Source organism: Peromyscus leucopus, chromosome 22, assembly GCF_004664715.2.
Source record: "Peromyscus leucopus breed LL Stock chromosome 22, UCI_PerLeu_2.1, whole genome shotgun sequence".
NCBI classification, from domain to species: Eukaryota; Metazoa; Chordata; class Mammalia; order Rodentia; family Cricetidae; genus Peromyscus; species Peromyscus leucopus.
The window spans coordinates 16491222-16513428 of record NC_051081.1 but is presented as its reverse complement, the minus strand read 5'-3'; the positions used below and the strand labels follow the sequence as shown (position 1 = coordinate 16513428).

Genomic DNA, 22207 nt, shown 5'->3' with positions numbered 1-22207 from the left:
CAGTCTGTTTCATGAAGAAAATGGCAGAAGAAAGGATGAGCAGATCTGAGGACAGAGTCCACGTTCTCCGAGTGTTAGCCTAAGAGTGGGCATGTGCACTTTCCAGGTGCTGAGGAGGTGCTTGGGAATTCTGTGCAGGCACGTAATGAGATGAAATAGGATTTCAGGAGGGTTCGTCAGTGGTGTGTGTGACGGAGAGGACTTGGAAAAGACTGGGTTGAATACGAATTAGGTAGCTATGACATAGTCCAGGAGTAAGTGGAAGAATGTCCTGGGATGTATGCATGGTACTCGGGATATAAAGTAAAGACCTGGGTGGGAGGATATGGGAAGGAGGGAGACGGCAAACTGTGACTTCATTTATTAAACCTTGTTATAATGTGGAAAATAAAGATCATTATCTGGGTAAGAGGTCATGAATTGCTCTCAGAGCATGCTATGAGTCCTCTAGTCACAAACTATTTGAGTGTGTGCTGGCTTAAGAGCTGACTTACAAGGATGGGTTTGAATCTTCTTATTTTACTTTTCTTTTTCTTACTAAGCTGTTTTGTTCCTGGGATTTATGAATCAGAAAGAATGATCAAGTAGTTACATAGTAGCATGATGAGTTAGTATTCTCCTGTATCGATGAAACAGACTCTAGAATGAGCTCGAGAGAGCTCCATCTGACCCAAGTCATTCGTTATGGAGCAGAAAAGCCATCAATGTGAAAAAACACAGAAGATTTTTTTAACGCTTATAATCTTGGAATCATTTTACATAATGACTTAAAAACTAAGAGCAAATTGAATGTGTAGAGTCTAGTTATGGCTAGACATTTATTTAATACAATGCTCACAGGGAGTTGAAAACTGGAAATAGTCAAGATACCCTCTACCATAGGAGGATTCTATGGTAGAATATTAACCAGCAATGAAAAGGAATAAACAGATATAAGCAATTAAGTGGATAAATAGCAAAAACATTATACTGAGTCCCAGAAGCCTTGTGACAAAGCGTATGTGTTATATAACCGCACTTATATGACGTCTAGGACAGGAAACACTAATCTGTGGGAAACAGAGATCTGGCCATTAGCACGTCTGTGAGAGGGCTGAGCGGCTCTCCAATGGTAACAGTGTGCTAAATCTTGACAGAAGCGTGGGTCACACCTGTGTGTGCAATTCTCAAAAGCCAAACGGCACACTTAAGATTTGTCCATTTCTCTGCATGTAAATTATACCTAAGATGTAAATAAATACTGAATTACACTCTGGTGAATAAGAGCACTAAGGTTGTACGTGGGGTTGTACAGTATATACTTTTGTGTAAGGCTGATGTCTGCAAATTACTTTAAAATATCAAATATAGGACACATTAACGGACAGATAAATAACAGATAATTACATAGTAGTGTAAGAAAGCCATTGTAGTAAATATTGCTGACTGTAAATGGTGGTGGTATGGATGTTCACAACATTTCTATACATTTGAAAATGTTCCTGACACAATATTGGGGAAAATTTAAGGAACTTTGAATGTATATGAACTCTTAGGTAACAAAACCTGTCTATCCAATTTTTATTTGCTTGTCCATCCATGAACGTATCTTATTTTTTGGTGTATTTCAAGTCAAAGTAACTCCTGGAAAACCATGATTACCAATATTGGAATCATTAAGAGACTAAGACTTGGGAGAACTTTGAGACTGAATCCTCTTAGTGAATCTCTTACTAGTTTTCAGAACTTTCAAAAATGATAATCGGTTTTTCTCTCATATAAGATGAATGACATCTGCTCCATAGAGTTTTATGAAGATTCAGTTGGTGAAATTACATAATAAAAAATAGAAAAAATGCGTGGGTGGTGGTGGCACACGCCTTTAGTCCCAGCACTCAGGAGGCAGAGGCAGGCAGATCTCTGTGAGTTCAAGGCCAGCCTGGTCTACAGAGCAAGATCCAGGAAAGGCGCCAAAGCTACACAGAGAAACTCTGTCTCAAAAAACCAAAAAAAGAAAAAAAAAAAAAAAGAAAAAAGAAAGAAAGAAAAAAAAAAACCAAGATGCTGGGTGTATAATGAACTTTTGATAAAAAAAAAAAAAGTCGAAGCAGGAAACAGTGCCGCAATTAGACCTTTCAGTTGTCCTAAATGTAAGTCTTAAAACTTATATTTTATAGTAAGAAAAAATGTTTCTAACAAATATAAGATATATTTTTCAGTAAACTGCAAAGGATGGAAATAATGTTAAGTTAATCATTTTCAGTATTTAAGTATCTTATTTTGCTTAGAATGTCAAAGGCTCTAGGAACACATTTCCTTGCAGATTTAGTCAATTCAACTGGGCACATTGATTGTGTATCATTTCCAAGATCCTGAGGGAAGAGACCAGGAAGCTGAGTGGGCTGAGACGGCTTCCTGCCCGCCAGGTGTTCATGATCTGCAAGCCAAACAGGAATGCAGAAATGAGCCACCAGACTGCAAGTTAAGTGAATGGAACTTAAAGAGGAAACAGAAGTCTCCAGAACAGAGCTGTCTGGTGGAATTCCCTACACCGATGAAAACAGTTTGCATCTGTACTGTGCATTACTAGTCAGATACGTGAAGCACTTGGAACGTAGCTAAGAAACTTTTATTTACCGTGTAAGGCTCATGGCTACTGCACTGCCCAGTACGTCTCCGAAAGTGTTTATCAGACTATTTGAGGGCAAGGACCACTTAACATTTCCAGTCTGTTATGAACTAATACTTTGGAGATTACAACAAAAATTACAAGATTGAAGTGAAAAAGACCAAAGACGTGCAAAAACGACACCTTAGGTTTTCCTTATATTTGATTCAACACACAAAATTACTGTCTAAATTATTACAAAAGTTTCTAAACACTCCTGAAATTTATGTCGTTTCAGAGGGCAGTTCTGACTGCCCAGTTCCAATCACCACTGGTCATGGGCCACCCTCTGAACCAAATGCATTTCTCCTAAAGTGCCTAAGAATAAATATTTTTCTAAGATGCATTATCTTAAAATGACTAATTCAGGTAGACTTTTTTCTTTTACATATTTAAGTACAATTCAATAGTGCAGTTACTAAATCAGCATTCTTGGTGGCAAGTCTTGTCTAGGACAGCAGAATGTTGACAGTGCACTGTGGACAACCTCAGGGCAGCTTGGGAAGGCTTTCTAGGTCCTGGGAAGCTGTTTTTGCAGTTGGAGGTATATGCAGAAAATTCCTTCCTTCTGTAAAGTTCAGCCCGGTGTTTACAGCAGCCAAACTTGCTCAGCAGCAGAAAGAAGTCTCTTTGAAATGCCTTCGTGAAAATCGCGTACAGAAATGGATTGGCACAAGAGTTGACAGGATAAAAAAGGACCAGTAGAACTTTCGAGTTGGTGACAGTGATAAGGGGCACTTTGAAGGCAGCGGAGATGGCAAAAAAAGAGATCGGCGCCATGCACATGAAGTCAGTGAAGATGAGGATGGCCATCTTCTTGGCAATCTTCGTATCCTTGTTAGTAGCCACCAGCTCCGGATTTTGAACTGCAAAGTAAATCCTGATGTAGCAAGCACAGATGATGATGAAGGCCACCACATTGAGGATCAAGATGGATAATATGTAGACTTGTGAGAGAGTCGATTCCACATCCATGGGGAGGCAGATGCTGACCTTCCTGTAGTTGCTGACACCCACAAGGGGCAGCGCGGCAATCAGCGTAGAAAAGAGCCACCCTCCCAGCATAATTGGGATGGCATGCCGCAGTCGCAGCTTCTGGTCCAGCTGGACAGCGTAGGTGATGGTGTGCCACCGTTCTAGAGTGATGACTGTGAGGGTGTAGACAGAAAGTTCGCTCGCGAACACCGTGAAGAAGCCAGCGGCGCCGCAGCCGCTCCCGGTCTGCCATTCTATGGCGTGGTTGTAGTACTGGCCTTTGGTCTGGGAGTCCACGGAGGCAATGAGCAGCAGATAGAGCCCCATGCAAAAGTCTGCGAAGGAGAGATTGCACATGAGGAAACGGGGCACTGTCAGTTTATAACGGCTTGTCAGGAGGACGAAGAGGACGGTCAGGTTGCCAACGATGGCTAGGATATTAATCAGCCAAATCAGGACCCTCAGGAAGGCGTAGCCCATGATATCTTCACAGGGATTAAAAGCATCTGGTTCTGGAACACATTGGAGTGTCTTGGGTGTGCAGAAGCCGTAATCGTAGTCCCAGCCACTCAGTTCGCTCTCCTCAAAAATGGCAGAATAACTGTAAGACAAACAATGACTTGAGAGAAACATAAGAGGTTTCCTAGATTTCTGAGTATTCAAAGAAATTCAAGAATCATCCTTAGTGGGCTTTTAGAGCCTAAGAAACAAAAGAAAACAAATCCATCATGGCCTTAGCCTTACATTTACTTGTTAAATTATCTCATTTGATGGAATTCTTTCAAAAGAAAATGAAAAGCCATCTAGACTTTATAATATATATCTATTTAACATGCTGATGCAAAGTCTTAATGAAGCTGTTTACAAGGGATGATTTTCTTTAGAAAACAAGTTAGAGACATAATATATACATGCTAAATTTGAAAGAACCCTTTCTTGGCATTTTCTTATCTATTTATCTCATTTAGTTGCTAACCAAATTGCTAGCAAGCTGTTTGCAGTGGCACACAGTGGGATTGGAAGACTTGCAGCATTAAGAGTCATCAGCTCCTGGGGACTTGTTTGCATTGAAGTCCCTGGTTAATCCAGTGTTCCAAATGGGAACTAGAAAACAACAGCAGATTACTAGAAATTTAGGACTAGGGGAAGAAGAGCATGGACAAACAGTAAAAGGATGAAGTCCAGCATTCCTTAGGGTGTGAGTCTGTGGCTGGTGAAGTCCCCCACCCTGCTGAGATTCTCCTTAGGGTACAAGCCTGTTGCTGGTGATGCACCCCAGAGATTCCTGGCCTCACATCCACACTCTCTCAAAGGGGCACTTCTATTGATTTTTTTTTTTCTTGACACCTTTATTCAGTTTTAGCTCTCTCCATCCCAGCCTCCTGGAATGGCCTTTCCTAAACAGAAGTCTGAATTCTACTTATCCGACTCAGCCCTTCTCCATGTCCCCATTATCTACGGGATAAAATTCACACTTCTTTTGATGAGCCTCAAGGCTTCTGCCTACTTCTGGAAATGTTCTTTCTTTTCTTCATCTCTCTGGAAAATTCTCTCTCACCGTGAGAGACAAATTCCTCAAGGAAGGCATTCTTGGTCCTGTTCTCCAAAGAGTTTATTATTCTCCCTTTCTGCTAGAGTTGCACTTAGTTATCAGAACATATTGCCAATAAGTAATGATGTGTTAGGTTTTTGAGATAGGATTCCATGTAGCCTAGGCTGGCCTTAATCTTGCTATATCGCTAAGGCTGGCCTTAAACTCTTGATCTTACCTCCCAAGTGTTGGATTATAGGTATACACCATTATTCTTGGTTGTCTCTTAATTTTGGTGTTTGTTCGCGTGCAGGCCAGAGGAGAACCATGGATGCCATTCCTTAGGCAACTGTCCACCTTTGTTTTTTGAGATGGGGCCTGGAACTTACAAGTAGGCTAGACTGGCTGGCCTGTCTCTGACTCTCCAGCGCTACAAGCTTACATGACCACATTTGGCTGTTTTTCTTCTTTCTATTTTAAAATGTAGGTTCTGGGAATCAAGCTCAGATATTCATGCTTGTAAGACAAGGACTTTAGGCCGGGCGTTGGTGGTGCACGCCTTTAATCCCAGCACTCAGGAGGCAGAGGCAGGCGGATCTCTGTGAGTTCGAGGCCAGCCTGGGCTACCAAGTGAGCTCCAGGAAAGGCGCAAAGCTACACAGAGAAACCCTGTCTCGAAAAACCAAAAAAAAAAAAACCAAAAAAAAAAAGACAAGGACTTTACCAAGATCAAAAGCTTACTTCTGAAGTCATGGTGTCTAGCAGAGTTTTGGTTCCATTCAATAAGTTTTTTGTGGAGAGAATAAATCTAGACTAGGAAACCCTGGTTCTGGAAGGAATTAATAGGGTGTAAGAACCTTGAGCATGTATTTGATAATGGATGTGGGCTCAGTGAGTTTTGACTTTTTTCATAAGCTGCTAATTTTGGGAGTTGGAGAAATGGGTGTAATTTTCTGCAAAGACCATTGTAAGTATGCAGCTCTCAGTCTTCATTCAAGAAGTTGCTTTGTGCTGTGAATGGTGATTAATGCAGAAACTTACAATTGGACAAAGGTCAGAGACTAAGTGTTGTGTAGTGCTTAGCCTCAAAATAGACATCTATCCATCCCCAACCCCAAGACTCAGAAGCCATCATGGAAGAGGAGATGGAAAGATTTTACGAGACAGAGCTTGGAGAGAACCAGGATGAGCAGTGAGTGTCTTCTGGATCTTGCAGGATACCCTTCTGAACTCACAGCAGCTGTGGTTGCCTGGATAAGATCTACACAAGATCAAGGCAGTTAGCAATCCTATATGGAGTGGCAAGATATACATAAGCCCAGACTCCTGAGGATCTATTCAGTTACCAGCTTCTGGGGAAGGGAGAGTTAGTGTTCTTTAAGAGTGTGGCTCCTGGTAGGTTAATCATGCCTCCAGTGAATAACCCCACACCTATGAGTGTGTGGACAGCACATACCGGACTTAGTAAGTTATTAAAAAAAGAAGAAAAGGCCATGAAGTTAGGAGAGGTGGGGAGATGGGAGGTTGATATAGGAAGATTTTAGGGGAGGAGTGGGTGTGAATATGATCAAAACACATTATATGGAATTCCCAAAGAATTAATTAAAATGTATTTTTTTTTTTTTGGTTTTTTGAGACAGGGTTTCTCTGTGTAGCTTTGCGCCTTTCCTGGAGCTCACTTGGTAGCCCAGGCTGGCCTCGAACTCACAGAGATCTGCCTGGCTCTGCCTCTCGAGTGCTGGAATTAAAGGCGTGCGCCACCAACGCCTGGCCAAAATGTATTTTTAAAAGTATCTTTCCCTGTTCTCAAAACCTTTCATGTTCTATACTTGGAAGTTGTACCTAATTCACTTAGTTGATGAGAATATATCTGAGGCCTTCAGTACTGGAGGGAATATGTAGATTTTTTTTTGTTTTTGTTTTTGTTTTTCTAGGCAGGGTTTCTCTGTGTAGCTTTGCACCTTTCCTGGATCTCACTCTGTAGACCAGGCTGGCCTAGAACTTACAGAGATCCGCCTACCTCTGCCTCCCTAGTGCTGGGATTAAAGGCATGTGTCACCTGGCTGATTTTTTTTTTTAAGACATGAAAATGCTAGAGATGGGAAAGGGTTGTGGCCACACAAAAGACAATACGGGAACCTTATCTGTTTTATTATTAAATAACTTTAAAGCAACACACTTAGTTTTTACATCATAGACATCAATATAACTACATTCTGTTAGTTTTCCAGGAGAAGATGGTTATAACGAATTATTAAGGAACTGAATCCTTCTTAATATTGGTGCTTAGAAATCATCTGATTGAATTTCTTATATTGTTAGAAAGGAAACCAAGATTAAAGAAGGTGGGGATATGCCAAGGTCCTTTGTGGGGACAGTGTCAGGATTCGGCCCTCACATCTTAGGCTCCGAGATCTTGATCATCTTTCAGTCAGTGGTTTCCAAAGTGTGGTCAGGTGGATCAATGTCTATCGGAACCACTAGGGGACTTGTTTAAAATGCAGATCAAAATCTAGAGGCACAGAGCCCAGGAGTCTACACTCCAAGCAGGTTCTGTAGCTGCCTCCTACAAAATAGTAGCTCAAAACTGGATAAAAATATCCCAACCATTGTTGTCCTAATTTCTTTTATGCTTCCCCTTATCAAATCACCACCGCTGTTTGAGGTGCTAATTTAAAACTTGTGAGGATTCTGAACACATGTAAGGAAGGGGTCCTGCATGTTCTCCTGGGCTGGCTCCCGAGGGCGGTGTCACGCTTACTGACAAAGGCGGCAGGTTCTGGTGGCTATCTATGTCAGGGACTGTGAAGGGACTCAGGGGCTTAGGAATCTTGGCTTAGGAGGCAGAAGCAGTGAGTGCTCCAGCCACAACCGAGAGAGAATGAGGAAATTCAGGGATCTGAGGAGGGCAGTGGGGTCAGCCACAGTGGTGAGAGCACTAGGTTTTCTTGGGAAGAACAGCTAAGGCTCAGGGGATGGCTTTAGAAGGACTTTCTGGTGGACCTTTGCCTTTAGCAAAAAAGAGCTGTCTGGGGCTGGTGACAGAGCTCAGCTGGTAAGCGCTCACCTAGCGGGCATGGGGCCCTGGAGTCAGTACCCAGAACCACACAGACAGGATAGGAGAGCGCATGCCTGGAATCCCAGAACAGGAGGATCAGAGGTTCAAGGTAATTTTCGACTACATTGTTTGAGGCCAGTCCCAGGCTACGTGAATCCCTATGTTTAAAAAAATAAATGTTTCCATGGGGAGCAGTGCAACTTCGATTGTGTGTTAACTTCAGGTGGTTTGAAGAGTGTGAGCTACACTCTGGAGCCTTGTCTCAAAGCAGCATTACCATAGTAAACTCAAAGACGATGCTCATTTGGGAAGGCCGGGGCAGGGTTGCTGGCAGTTGCCGAGGGCGAGTTGAGTCTCTCCCTATAACCACCCATGGCACCACAAGAGAGTGTAATTAGAAATGGTTTTCTGTTCCTGAGTATAAAGCCCCATGGCTGCAAAAGCATCCTGTGGAAGGAGACTGGGACACAAGGAAGGAAGCATGAGGAAAGGAATATTATAGGCTAGATAGTGGTGACCCAAAGAAAAGAAAGGGAGAGGTGACAGGCTGGCGTCCATCCTGCCTGATGCTGCGACAATGCCCTTCACTCTGGTTCTGAAAGTCAAGTCTCCTTTCTATCGCTCCCTATTGAGGAGGAAAGACGTCCCAGAAAGCATAAGTGTTGTCCAAAACTATTGTCCTCGAAAAGGTACATGTCAGACTCTGTGCTTCAAGAACATTACCGCCAAGGGTCACATCCAACTTGGAGACGACCTCAGGTCCGACCCCCCCATCACACTGAGATTGCCCCCACTGTACTCTGAGATTGGTAGGAAGGGGACATGAGGAAGTAGAAGAGATTTGCAGATTGGTAGGAAGGGGACATGAGGAAGTAGAAGAGATTTGCAGAGTGTCTCAGAAGGACATCTGGTTTTGTAGTCCTCCAGGGCACATGGAGGGAATGATAATAAATGTGGCTTAGGGACATGGGGGCTTGTCTTCTGAGGCATGCTCTTTTACAACTGAAGGTAAGTGAAATGCCAGGGCAGTCAGCATTTAAAGCAGGAAAAATGTTAGAATCAGTCAGTAGAATAGACACGTAGCTGCCATCTAGTGAATGGTAATGATGACATTAAGATTAATGTTAAGGGGGCTGGGGAGATGGTGCCGTTGGTAAAATACTCGCTCCTCAAGCAGGAGAACCTGAGTTGGATCCCTAGAATCCTTGTAAAAACTCCAGTACTGGGACGGTGGAGACGAGAGGGTCCCTGCAGCTCACGGCCACTCAGCTTAGCCTAACTGGTGAGCTCCAGGTCTCAGGGAGAGACCCTGTCTCAAAAACACAAAGTGGACGGCTCCTGAGAAATGACATCCAAGGTGCCCTCTGACCTCCCATGGAAGCACATGTATGTGCATCCACACATACAGGAACACACATCATGAAAGAATGATACCACACTCAGGGCCACAGTGGTCTGTCTTTGAAGGGAAGTACCTGCCTTTAGAAGTTGTGTCTACAATCAGTTTGCTTTTGTGGAATACAAGTAGTGACAGTTACTTCAGATGAAGCCCTTATTTAGAGTAGCCCTTAGTGACACCCAGATGTCTGAAATACACTGCAACTTCATATACATTAATGCATACAGTAACAACTTTGTTACACTCTTCAAAGAGACCTTTTCATTTCGTTTGGCTTCTTTAAAAAACAGCTAAGATAACACGTACAACTCGCTGCCGCTTGCAAAGAAAAAATATTCCCCTTTTAAACTCCAGAAAAACACCGTGCAAACATCCACTCACCAAGACTTTTATCAAAAGAAAATCGTCGCCGCAAATAACAATAAGGTGCCCACTGAACGAGATGTGACTTCCCGAGCGTCTGCACTCGAATACTTACAGCGTTTCATTATTTGGTTTCTTTCCTGTGCTTTCACATTGTTTGGAAAAGTTTTCAAAAATGGAAAATGAAAAATTCTGTCTGAAAGAGAAGAGGTAGAGAAAAAGAAAAGAAAAGACAAACAAGCCGTTGAGCATTTGATCCTTGGACCCGATCATGTCTATTTATGTCTTACTCATCCACATTCTTTCCCTAGCCCTCCCTCGGTGTGTTCTGCACCATTGTCCTGACTGAAATACTTCCTGAAGAGAGAGTAAAGCCCCCTGCATTGTCCTTAGCCTGTCTCCAGCTTCGAGAAAATGCTTCTGAATGCTAAGTGTTTTGTGTGGGCTCGGGAGGGAGGGGGAAACCACGTAAATTTGTGGTTTTGAATCATGGGTTTTTCAGTGTGTATAAAAAGCTCCCTTTTGTAGCATATTCTAGCGTGCTCCTCACCAACTCTTCTCCCTCCCATTGGCCTTGATTAACTACTCGGTATTCACGGCTTTGAATTGTAACTGGAAGTCTTCCTGTCAGGATTCTGTGGGGCTGGGGGTGCCCGCTGTGTATTTTAGGCCTTTAGCTTTTGATATTCCCTTCTCTTCTGTCTTCCCTCTGGGAAGTTTGGCTTGGGAAAAGGGGAACATCATAAGGAGACAGAAGAAGTGGTACTTAGGGACAAGGCCTAAGGGAGGTTCAAAAATAAGGCTGAGGGTATGGGAGCTGCTGTGAGTGCCTCAGTCTTCCTTGAGGAGATGAGGTGGCCCGAAGAGCACATTTCTCTGTGCTCTTGTTATCCAGCATTGAGGAAACAAGTTCTCTTAGGAATGATTGTGTATAAGTGTAGAAAGATGGGGTGTGATGTCAGAACGATTTAACCAAACGGCCTTTCAAAGACTAATCATCTTGTTATCTAGATACTATTATAAGTTTACAAACTTGGACAGAGTTTTCCCAACCCCGTGTGAGTGGGCGGTGGGCTAGTTCTGGCTCAGTATTTGACAGAGATCCTGTAGGTATGTAGACAAGTCCAGAGTCAACAGGAACTTGGCCTTCAAATGATAATACTGCCTGATAGCCATTCTGTCTTCACAGTTAACCAAGAACGTCTCAGAGAGCTCTGCCCAGGCAGCGTGTGCATCACCTACAGGGAGCCTTAATTTGCACCAAAATCCCACAGACCCAACTTCAACTCTTCATCTTCACTGGCCTGTAAGGCTTTGGGATTTATAGTCACAGAAGTACCTGTGAATTAGTGGAAGTTTCCAAGCTCAGTCAGGACAGCCCATGAGTGATGATATTCACACCAAGCTCAGATAGTCATAATTCCATAACCCTTTTTCTACCTAGAGGTAGTCTTTTTTGCCTTCTGGAACAAGAGGTCTTGAACTAAACAGTCACAGGTCAGTAAGTTGAGGAGTGTAAGCAGGTGACCAGAGCTAGCCTTACAGTAGTGTAAGCAGGCGACCAGAACCAGCCCTATCCTCAGCATCACCCCTGTCTGCTGACTCTCTGATCACTCACCACCTTCAGCCCTCCTTCATTCTGCTGCCCTACTGAGAGTTCCTAAAAGCAAATTGGCATATCCTCATTTTGACATCTTTGAAGCGACTCATCCTCTCCCTACCTAGGGCTGATATTCAAAGCCCACCATGGCCCACCACTCCTTGGGCTGCTTCTCCTGACTCATCTTCCTCTATGTGCCTACATCTTCCTGTACTTAATTTTGAATATCATTCATCTTCCAGTGTCTTTTGCCCTACGCCTTCACACTGAGTCAGTCCGCCTTGGCATGCTTTCCCCAAGCCTTCCCTGCAAGGCTCAGCAAAGGTCATCATCTCCCTTAGGAAGTCTCCCATGAGCCCTAGACACACCCCCACAGCCCTGGAGCATCCTGCCCCCTTCTCTGTTCTGTTCCAACATCTGCTAATACAAGCATTCCTACTCTTTTATGTTGCCTGTCCACTCTGTGAGGGCGGAGATGACTCTTCATCTTTTTATCTTCAAACCTGGTACACTGGAACAGGGCTGCTGCCCAATTTAAGTCCTCTGAAGCTCAGTTAATGGTGTAGAGCTTGAGCCAGGCATGGTGGTGCACGCCTTTAATCCCAGCACCCTGGAGGCGTAGGCAAGTGGATCTCTGTGAGTTCGATGCCAGCCTGGTCTACATAGTGAGCTCCAAGACAGCTAGAGCTACAGAGTGAGATCCTCACCACCACCCACCCCTCCCCAAGTGGTGTAGATCTTTAAACACAGCACATGTTTTTGCCTTCTCCGTTGCCTCAACTCTACATACTCAAGGCACAAAAATACAGGCTAGTTGATCAGCTATAAATAGGTTAATTCCAAACAAAGCCGGCGGCAGCCTGGTGTCGCTCCTGCAGGGCTTTATCTAATTACTTGATTGAGCCCATCTCTGCGGGCTGCAGTAGTGACTCTTCAGAGCACTGGTTTTTCCCCACTGGGAGCTGTGACCCAAGAGTGGGTTAGGAAAACAACAGAAGACATCAAGGCTTGCGGTGAAAACAAACAGGCCTGAGACAGAGGAGTCAGAGAGCCCGGAAGTGTCTCATGCCTACATCACACGTTTAGAAAGCTGGCCCTGGCTTTTTTCTTTCATACATGTGACACTTACTGGATGCGGAATGACGCCTCTGGGCCAGAGAGCTCTGGACAAAACGAAGCGATGCTGTAAGAAATGAAATCCTGCCCCCTTCACGCCTCTCACCCCACCCCACCCCCCGCCCCCAGCCTGGAGTGCGGTGAAGCAGTCAGACGCCCCCTGCTGGCCACACAGCAGCCAGCAGCTCCCGCCCCTTTTGATTGCTCCCTAGCCAATCTGTCCGAGCAAGGTTCAGAAGTGGACTTGGCTTTCGGCGGGAGACAAGTAGTTAAGAAGCAAAACCAAAGCCCAAGCAAAACCAGGCAGTACTCTGACAATTTTAAATTCAAGATTAATTGGGTAAATGATTTTTTTCTGCTAAGAATTAGAACAGGCTGGCTTTTGTTTGTTTGTTTGTTTGTTGACACTGGGTATTTGCGTGGCTGCCGAGGTGCTTTAACTATTTGGCAGTTGCTCAGGATGAGGGGCGGCTCATTTTCTTTCTGTCTGTCTGAGAGCCACTCCAGGACTGCAGAGTTGGCCGGGAGAGCAGCCGGTACAGGACAGGGCGCTGTGGACCACGGGGCTGGATGTAGGTCCCAGCTCCTCCACAGGGGGCGCCTTCCCCCCAGCTTTTCACTTACTCTTTCTTTGGCAGATTCCTGAAGGCGCAGCAGTGGCTGGGATAAGTCAGAGTGGCCACCAGGAGGCTGGTGAATTTTTCTCTGGAGGGCAGCGTTCTCAGTGAGTAGGATGAGGTAGCGATGAGGGTCTGGATGGACTCCAGCCCGTGGCTCGGCAGGGCCTGCAGTTTGGTGGAAGAAATATCCCTGCACCGCACAGGGGAGAAAGGCCTTTTATCGACTGATTTTACCCGTCTCATTCCGCAGTCCTCCTCTCGGGGCTGAGAGATCCTTTCCTCCATTTTGCTTTCCCTTTAGATCTCCATTTCAGTTACTCTCATCATGATCTGCCGTCCAAAGAACTGTTCTGGGATTTTCATCCCCGGGGGCACCCCATTATTGTATTCGAGGCTGCGTGTGACACCTTGGACCTTCCATAAGGGCCACTAGAATTTCTCTCTGCTCTCTGCTGATTCCTCTCTACCTCTGACTCCCTCCTCTCCCCCTTTTCCTCCTTCTGTCTCCCCTCCACCCCTCCCTCCCTCCTGTCCTCTCCCAATCTTAAGAAAAACTGCTTGCTTTCTAAGGTAAGCAGGCACCTAGGTGACATCCGCTTTTGTGTTCTGCCCTAGGGGGAAATACTCAGAGCTTTGATGCCTCGGTCTTTGATTGATCAGGCGCTGCAGGGGAGGTTTTCATAAAGTGCAGGCGGACCACCCTATTAAGAGCTGCATGTGGCATTGGCCATCATCCACCCGGGAAGCAGAGCACATGCGCTCGCTCTGATAACCAGCTGGATGTGTCTATCCACAGCAAGCAAACACCTCGCCAAGCTAGCACAACCGCAGGCCTTTAAACAGAGCTCCTCGGCTTCACTAGACTCGAGGCAAAAAATCTAAGAAAACCCCAGATGTACAAAATTTCAGGAAGAGGGCGTTGGTGGGAGTTTTAGTTTTAAAGTCTTGCTCGCACTCTAAGTGGCTAATGCCCAAACCTTTCTGGGCAGCGCATCCTCTTCAGCAGTCTGCCCCCAGGTGAGGCTCAGGCCCAGCACAAGGAGGGGTCAGAGTGATGGTGGGAAGGGTGAGTGTGAGGGGGGTGGGTACAGGGTACACGGTCCAGGTTCCTGAGGGACCCCGGAGGCAAGGGCTCTAAGACTCTTTCCTGCGTCTGTGTACCTGCGGGCTTAGGAAGCCAGTGCTCTGTTCGGCTGTAGAGTCTTATGGATAGTTAGTGATCAGGTTCGGGACTCTCCTCAGGCCTGGAGGAGGTTGCTGTTGTTTACTTTTGGAATGGCTGCATTTAAAATTAGTGCCTCACATGGCCGGGGAAGCCAGCAGCCCTAGAATGGAACCTACTATTGTGATTTTGAGAAACGGTCACGTTACTAAACTGCCTTCTAAGTGCGTGTGCTTTCACCCACAGTCCTGAGGTTCTCTCCGCCTCGGTTGGAGAAGCTCTTCTTTGAACGAGCCCTTGAAGCGAACCCCTGCTCATCTAGGGCTGAGGGCTCACACCTTGCACTGTTGTAGGAAGAACCCGCCTGCAGCATCTCAGCCACGGCTAGCCGAGAGCTGGGGGTGGACCAGGTCAGAATGGATTCTCTGAGTGGGTTCCAGGTTGGGGGGGCCACCCTCGAGTCCACACCCTGTTTGACATTACTGGTTGAATTATGACCCCTCAAATTTACATGTTTAAGTCTTTTTTGTTGTTGTTGTTAGGAGTTAGTAATATCTTATCTGGACACAGGCTTTTTATCGAGATCAAATGAGGCCGTGATGGTAAGCTATAATCCACTGTGCCTAGATCCTAATAAAATGGGGGGGGGGGAATTAAATTAACAGAGAAGCCAGACACTCGAACACACAGCAATAACAACAACACCTGGAGACTGGAGTTATGCTGTACAACCAGAGGGACCCTCAGCAGACGAGAGAGAGGTGAGCACAATCTTCCCTCAGAGACACCAAACCTGCTGCCCCCCCCCCCCCCCCGATACGGAGGTTCGTCATAGGCAGTGACCCGTTTGGTCCTTTTCAGCTGGCGGCTTGCAGGCTCCTGCTGCCTGTGATGTGACTGGCCGCTAGACAGGGTTGTTAGGGTGCGCTGTGTGTGGAGGGGAGGCTGCACCACTGTACTTACAGGATGCTGGGTCCTGTGGCGCCCTGGAAGGCTCTACTGTGCATCTTCTCCAGGTAGATGTTTTCTTTTAGCTCCCTGTGTGGAAAGACGGCTTCCTTAGTCATGTTTGCCCTTCCCACCAACCTCCATAGCTGCGTACACACGTGCTCAAACTGGGCTGTGTGCACGGGGTGGTGGGGCAGAAGGGAAAAGGGAGGGGTAGACCACGGGAAGGAAACCGCGAGTCCTCAGGGACATTGTGAGATTGCAGGTGTCTGTATTTGGTGTCACTTGTTGGTCCCCCCCCCCTTGGTGGAACCCTTTGTCCTGGGACTTAATGGATTCAGCCCCTCCTGTTGGATTTGTAAGAACTTCCTACCAGGCAGCTGGCGGAGGATTAAAATGCTTCTCAGCAAATCCAAGGCTACTGGGTGAAAGTGCAGCCTGCGCCTTATCTTTCTCTGAGTTGCTGAGACCTTGGAGGCCTCAGAATTTGTCAAAAGCCACATACCGAACAAGAGCAAGGCTCCTTCCAAGCGGTTCTTTTCATAATGTTGTCTGATTCCTTGGAGACGTACGTTTTCAGTGGGTGTGTACCGGGAGTGATGGCAGTCTGTGTCGAGGTGAAGTCATAAAGGACTTCCAGCCCCCTCTCTCTTGAGAAGACCCCAGCATCTCTACCTCAGCCTTGCCTTGCTCCTCCCGCCTCCATCCGTTCTGCTAAAGGAGGAGCATTCTTGCTCTGACCCTCACATTCCAGAAGTTCTGATAGCTGCCAATCTGAACACATCTCATCTGTGAGCCAGCCATTCATCTTTGCTGGCTTCTGCTGGGACACGGTTCTACCTTTGCCTCTTCACGTCAGCCTGGCTCGAAGCCTGCGCCCCGACTCCCTGTGTTCTGTAACACCTCCCCCTGCCTCTGACATCCTGGAGGACTTGCTTGCACTCAGGGCAAGCTCATCACACTGCCCTCTGCTCGAGTTAGGAGTTAGGTACAGTTCGCACACCATTTGGAGCTGCTGGTTCCTGTGCTGTGAACCTCCGCGGGAAACCCTTCAGCACACAGCTTGCTCGCCTTCTTCTCCTCTGGAAGATAGGGCAGCCCTTTCACTAGAGACATCTACTGAATGAGACATCTGAGAGTGGACCAGAGAGGCTGCCGTGCTTCTGACCTAATCTTGGGGTGCTTGTTAATGAATTTTATGCAACCGTCAAGTCAACAAGACAATGTGCAAAACCCCTCCATGAGGACAAAGCTTATACAACTCCCACTTCTTCAGTACTTGGCAGGGTCTAGACCCTGAGCCGAGTGCATAAAAATCGTTATTCACTCATTCACATGAATCATGGAATAAACTTAATCAAGGAGCACTTACTGAGTACCAGGCCCTGTACCAAGCACTAAGGGTGCAAAGTAGACCCGTTCATTTTGTTGGGCTCACAATTGGCACTTTTGCTTTATGAATGCGGACACTGCGGCTTGGGCAGGTTAGCTTGTTCCAGGTGACGCAAGTTGATAAACAGTGGGCTGGAGTTCAGAACCAGCCATAGTGACCCATCAGCCTCCCCTAAGCTGTGAAACTATACAGCATGGTATGAGCACAGGTTTAAGATCCATAGTTAAAAATTATTAGCATATTATATAGACCCAAGCTACTTCACCTCAGACCTTGACATATCAGGGTTGCTGGGAGCTTGTTAAACGTGCAAATTCTCAGTGCTTTTGAGATCCTCCAAGGCAAAGCCAGTAGAGGTGGGCCTCAGGAGTCTGCCTTAACAATCCTGAGGTGATTCTTCATGCGTTTGTGAATCATGCTTCACACGATTTTATAAAAATTTTTGTTACATTTATTTATTCACTCTTCTATTTATCTATCATCTATCTGCCTGCCTATCTGTCTATCTATCTATCTATCTATCTATCTATCTATCTATCTTCTATCTACCTACCTACCTACCTACCTACTTATCTATATATGAGAGAAAACACAGCCATGCTGCGGTGTGTGTGTGGTGTGTGTGTGGAGGTCAGGGGACAACTTTGGGTTGTCAGTTCTCTCCATCAGGTAGTCAGGCTTGGGGACAAGCCTCTTCACACTCCAGTGCCACCTCACTGACTACTAACTCATTCATTTTCAAAGCCTTGTTGTTTGTTTTCATTAACTTTATCTTCAGTTTAGCTTTTCGGGTGCTCGTAGGTTTTGCTGTTCATGACCATTGAGCCTCATCCTACATTGTGATGGACCACATATCCTCATCAACATGTAAACGCACCACCATTCCTCAGGATGGCCATGGGGTGGGGCGGTGGAGAGCAATGAAGGGAGCCACCCTTAGGATGAGACCCCTGAATAAAAAGCTGTTACAGGGGCGGGGGGTCGGTGGGTGGGGTGGGGGCACCCGGCGGGCTGGGTGCTGGACTGAAGTGGGGAAGAACCAGAGCGCCTTCTCCTGTGGAGAGCAGGAGGGAGGTGGGCACGTGAAGCCTCTGTGGCTGATTAGGCTGCTAAATGGTGTCACCCCATTTCCCTGCAGTGGGGTCTGGGGGAAAGTCTCTTTCTGAAATATTCCTCCTCTACCACACCATCAACCTATACAAGGAGGCTAGAGAGGGGAGCGGCGAGATGGAGGAGGCACAAAGTAGGGTGTTGAATATTTCAGCAAACTGTCAACTTCAATGCATGGAAGCTGTTTCTGTCTTTGAAATCAGGGTGCTCTGGGGTTTCCAGCCAGCCGGTTGCCTAGTAACACCCGTGCAACTCGGAGGACTAGCCACTTGAAAGTTTATTTTTGCCCTGACTTAGTTGCTGAAGATTGAATGTGATCTGGTAGCCAGAGTAATACTTCATTTTTATTCATGAGCCAGGGAAATAAGCATATACTTACAGCGAGATTAACGTCGTCCCATTGAATGCATGGCTTTGTACTTCTTCAAATCCATTTCCATACAGTTTGCTGGAGGAGGGAGGAGAGAGGGTTCAGGGATGGGAAGGAGCTGACAGAAGCCCAGTTTGGAAGCAGACGCCTTCCCTCCTGTGACATTTACTGCTAAGGTAACCACTGGCATTCAGAACAGCTAGCTGGGTCTCCCGTTCTAGACTCTGGGGGCGCATGGGGTGAAGCTCTTCTTTCTACTCTGGTTTTCTTCTCCCTCCATCACCACTACCAATTCATAAAACATTTACTAGGTGCCGGGTACTTGACCAGCCCTGGCATGCCATCTTCTCATTTGCTTCTTGTGGCTGTTGCTTCTGTTATAGTGATAAGAAAGCATTGCTACAGCTGGCTTATGGTTCCTGGGAGCAGGGGCAGAGCTGGGATTTGAGGCTGAGATACCAGACTGGCTCAGAAAGCCTCTGTGGATCCCTGGGTGTTGTGGGCTTTGGGGACTGTTGAGCAAAGCTCTGGGGCCGAGTCACCTGCTCTTTATTTCTTTTTGTGTATGTGTGCTCATGATTTTTTAAAAAAAAAATTTTTTAATGCCAAAGCTGGCTTCATAGCCTCAAAGACCTCAATGCTTGCAAACAGTTCTTTAAGCCCCACTAGTGAGTAGTGAAATCAATGTAGTTGAGTGCGACCAGCATTTAAAAAGTGAAATGGAGTCGGGCAAGGGAGAATTGTTGGAGTGTACTGCCAGCAGATAGGGTATGAATGTTCATCAAATATCATTCCACCATTATATGCGGTATCTATAAAACATCCCCCCCATACATGAATGCAACACACACACACACACACACACACACACACACACACACACACACACACACACCTGCCCAGACTGAGAACTAAGAGGCTCCAGCTTCCAGCCATTCTGGAAGTGCCAGAGCCAGGAAGGAGCCTGAGAAGGTTTATTTAGAACCCCTTCATCCTACAAGGAAGGAAGGACATGGGCTGAGACAAGGCGGGTGACGAGGACGGCACCAGAGAACACTCTGCTCGAGGCTACTTTCAGTACATCCGTTTTGCTGACTGTTTTTCTCTCCAGTCTCCATAACCTTAAGAGGTACTCACCCTTCTCCTAACAGGCTGGATTCAATGCCACATGAGCCTCAGCGTGGTCTTCCTGTTCAAAATTCCAGCCCCTCGTTCCCAACTCTTCCTATTGGCCTTCCCTGATGTCTTTATTTTCTAGCTTTATCACCATGTAACCCAAAATGCTTTCCTTATTCCTTGCTGGCCTCTTTTAGCAGCGCACAATGCCATGACAACAAGGATTTCAAACGATGGCATCCATTGCAGACTCTCCTGTATCCTGAGCAATTGTTGGAATTCAGAGCCTTAAAATAAATGTGCTAAATAAATTTGATGAACATTCGAATGGGTCCATGGAAGATATCTTGTTAAGAGTCATAACCAGACGTGCTTGTCCATATCTGTGTAAGCTCTTTGTGAGCCATGAAATACCATCCAGATGAGAAAGGGCCATGGTGTGATGTGACTGAGCTCACCCTGTCCGCAACACTTTGGCTTCCTGCCTAGTATTGGCAGATATGTGAGTGGATAACTTGGAAAATGGTACAGATACCTGCTCTGAGACACTTGCGCCGACCACAGAGAAATCCTTAGGGTTTCTCCGGTCTTTGTTGATTCAGGCCAGCATGGACGTCCACCTCCTGCTGCAAGTTCATGTGTGTGGTGCATGGGTATATCATCCCTTCCCACCAACCACAACAAACCTTTGATGAAGCATCAAATAAACAGCGTGGCATTCGTGCTGAAGTATGAAACTCAGGAAATCTAAATTAGAGATTACAAAATAATCCCTGCGGCCTCCTCATTAGATTGAGTTCAAAATCAAAACTAATGAAGAGGGAACACAGAGGCTCCAAACACAGAGAAACAACGAAGAGACGAAAATGCTAATTACCCTGCTCTGATTGGTAGATGCTGTGTATATAAACATTGCACCATGTTCCATAACGTATACAATAAATACACCATAGTTAGTCCCTACATCTCTGCCAAATGTGGAGCCTAAAATGCTCCAAGGGACCTAATAGGAGCCATCAGCTTTGGCATCCATGGTAAAGAGAGTCCTCCCTAACTTCTGGGTTTCTTTTCTGTATACAGATGCACACAGGAGCGCCTATGACCTATATTAGATGGTTGGATACCATTTTCCAACAGTTTCCCCCACCATTTTCTAGTGTAAAATGTAAGAGGTTAGGTCCTTTCAGACCTGTCATTTTGGGTAATTACATACAGCTTTCTCGCCTTCTTGGCAGCTGAATCCCACGAGACCTTTTAAGAAGTGTTAATACTTAGAATATTGTTCTTTGTCCATCTCCTCTCGTGGTGAGGGTTCTCTTATAGATAACTCTTTTTCCAGGAAGGAGTCACACCTCCGTTTCCTCTGAGTTTGCAGAGCTGTCTCGGCCAGTGTTTGTCAAAGCATATACCACTATTCACCTAAGCAGAGTCACGTGAGCTTAATTCTCAGAAGTGGAGACTCGGTCCCCTGCATGTGCAGCCCAGCCCCACTGCACCTGACTGGGAAACCCCGTCCTAGGGTATATCACAGTGTGATGTGTCTTTTCCACGGGGCCAATCACGTAGGTTTTTTTGCTCAGCACTGAGTCCATGAACCCTGGTCTTCTGGAAAAGCAACCTTAGCTGCTGACCATCTCTGCATCCTGTGATTTCAGTTTTGATACATGTTAAGATCTTGTCACTTTTCTCTGGACTCCTCAAGCCAATGCTGCCTATATGGCTTTGTGGTTAAGTCTGTAGGCATCAAACCAAAGTACCTGGGGTTCCATCACACTCCAATTCTTACATACTGAATTACTTTGGGTAACTTACTTAACCTCTCATGCCTCAATTTCTTCATCCAAAAACTGGGACGATAATAACATTGTCAATCCTATAAAACTGTTGTGAGTAAGCATATGTCAGTCACTTAGAAGTAGGTTCTGGAACACAATAAATGCAGTGGCCTCTAGCCCCATAATTGGAGCAGAGAGGTCTCCCGTTTGGACAGGATTTCTCTGAGCTGTAGGCCCATGTTTAAATAAATTGTTACTTCCCTCCATTGGAGTGGGACCTTTCTGCTTCTGCAGAGCAGGCCCGGTCACTGGCCCAGGCTGTACTCACTGGGTTGGCTCTCAGCGCCCTCTCTGTCTGGGTTACTGTCGTGGACTTTTTTCATGTCTTGTTTTTATTTTTGAATGGTCTGGGTCATGCTTGTTGGAATTTTCTAGACTGTGGCTCCCTGTTTCCCTTTCAGCGGCAACTGCTCTCTGTTCTCACCAGCGGGTACAGAGTGGAGGACGCCGCCTTGACTTGATTAAAGGAACAGCTGCCTCGGTTTGGAGAACTTGTGAATGTGAGTGGGAGGCCTCACGCTGTCAGCCTCATACAGCGCCTTCAATGCCTCTGAAAACATCTGGAGAGTCACTTCAGATGCTGTTTTCCCCAAATCTCATGGTGTCAGAATGAAGGGGGGGACTTCCTTGGCACAGAGATGAGATGAAGATCCCCCTTGCTTCCCTGTGGCAGAAGCAGTCCCACGCTTACAGGCATTGTCTGGGTTCTCTATTCAGATATCAGTAATTACGCATCAAACAGGAAGAATGGCGTCTTTTAATCCAAGAAAGATTCGGGAGTTAGAAATTAATCACAGACGGTACTGTACTTCTGAATGCTGCCTTCCCCTTTGAATAGTCCCAGGGTGCCTGCCGCACAGTGCTCCGGGACTTCTATGAACAGTGTTAGACATTCTCTTGATCATGTGGCCACCTAGCTTTTGGTTGATTGCAAAGAAGAAAGATTATGTTTGCAGATCCTCAG

General features: G+C 46.0%; 1 protein-coding gene across 1 annotated transcript in view; it reads right to left on the bottom strand.

The window, feature by feature from the left end:
• Window positions 1–2589: 2589 nt before the first annotated feature.
• Window positions 2590–22207, bottom strand: part of Lhcgr (luteinizing hormone/choriogonadotropin receptor) — a 52703-nt gene continuing 33085 nt past the window's right edge. The window contains exons 7-11 of the mRNA XM_028893101.2: window positions 18302–18370; window positions 15435–15509; window positions 13314–13499; window positions 10089–10169; window positions 2590–4223 (exon numbers count right to left, since the gene is read on the bottom strand). Of these exons, the coding sequence (XP_028748934.1) occupies window positions 3071–4223; window positions 10089–10169; window positions 13314–13499; window positions 15435–15509; window positions 18302–18370 (1564 nt within the window). The 3' untranslated portion in view covers window positions 2590–3070. The remainder of the gene's footprint in view (window positions 4224–10088; window positions 10170–13313; window positions 13500–15434; window positions 15510–18301; window positions 18371–22207) is intronic.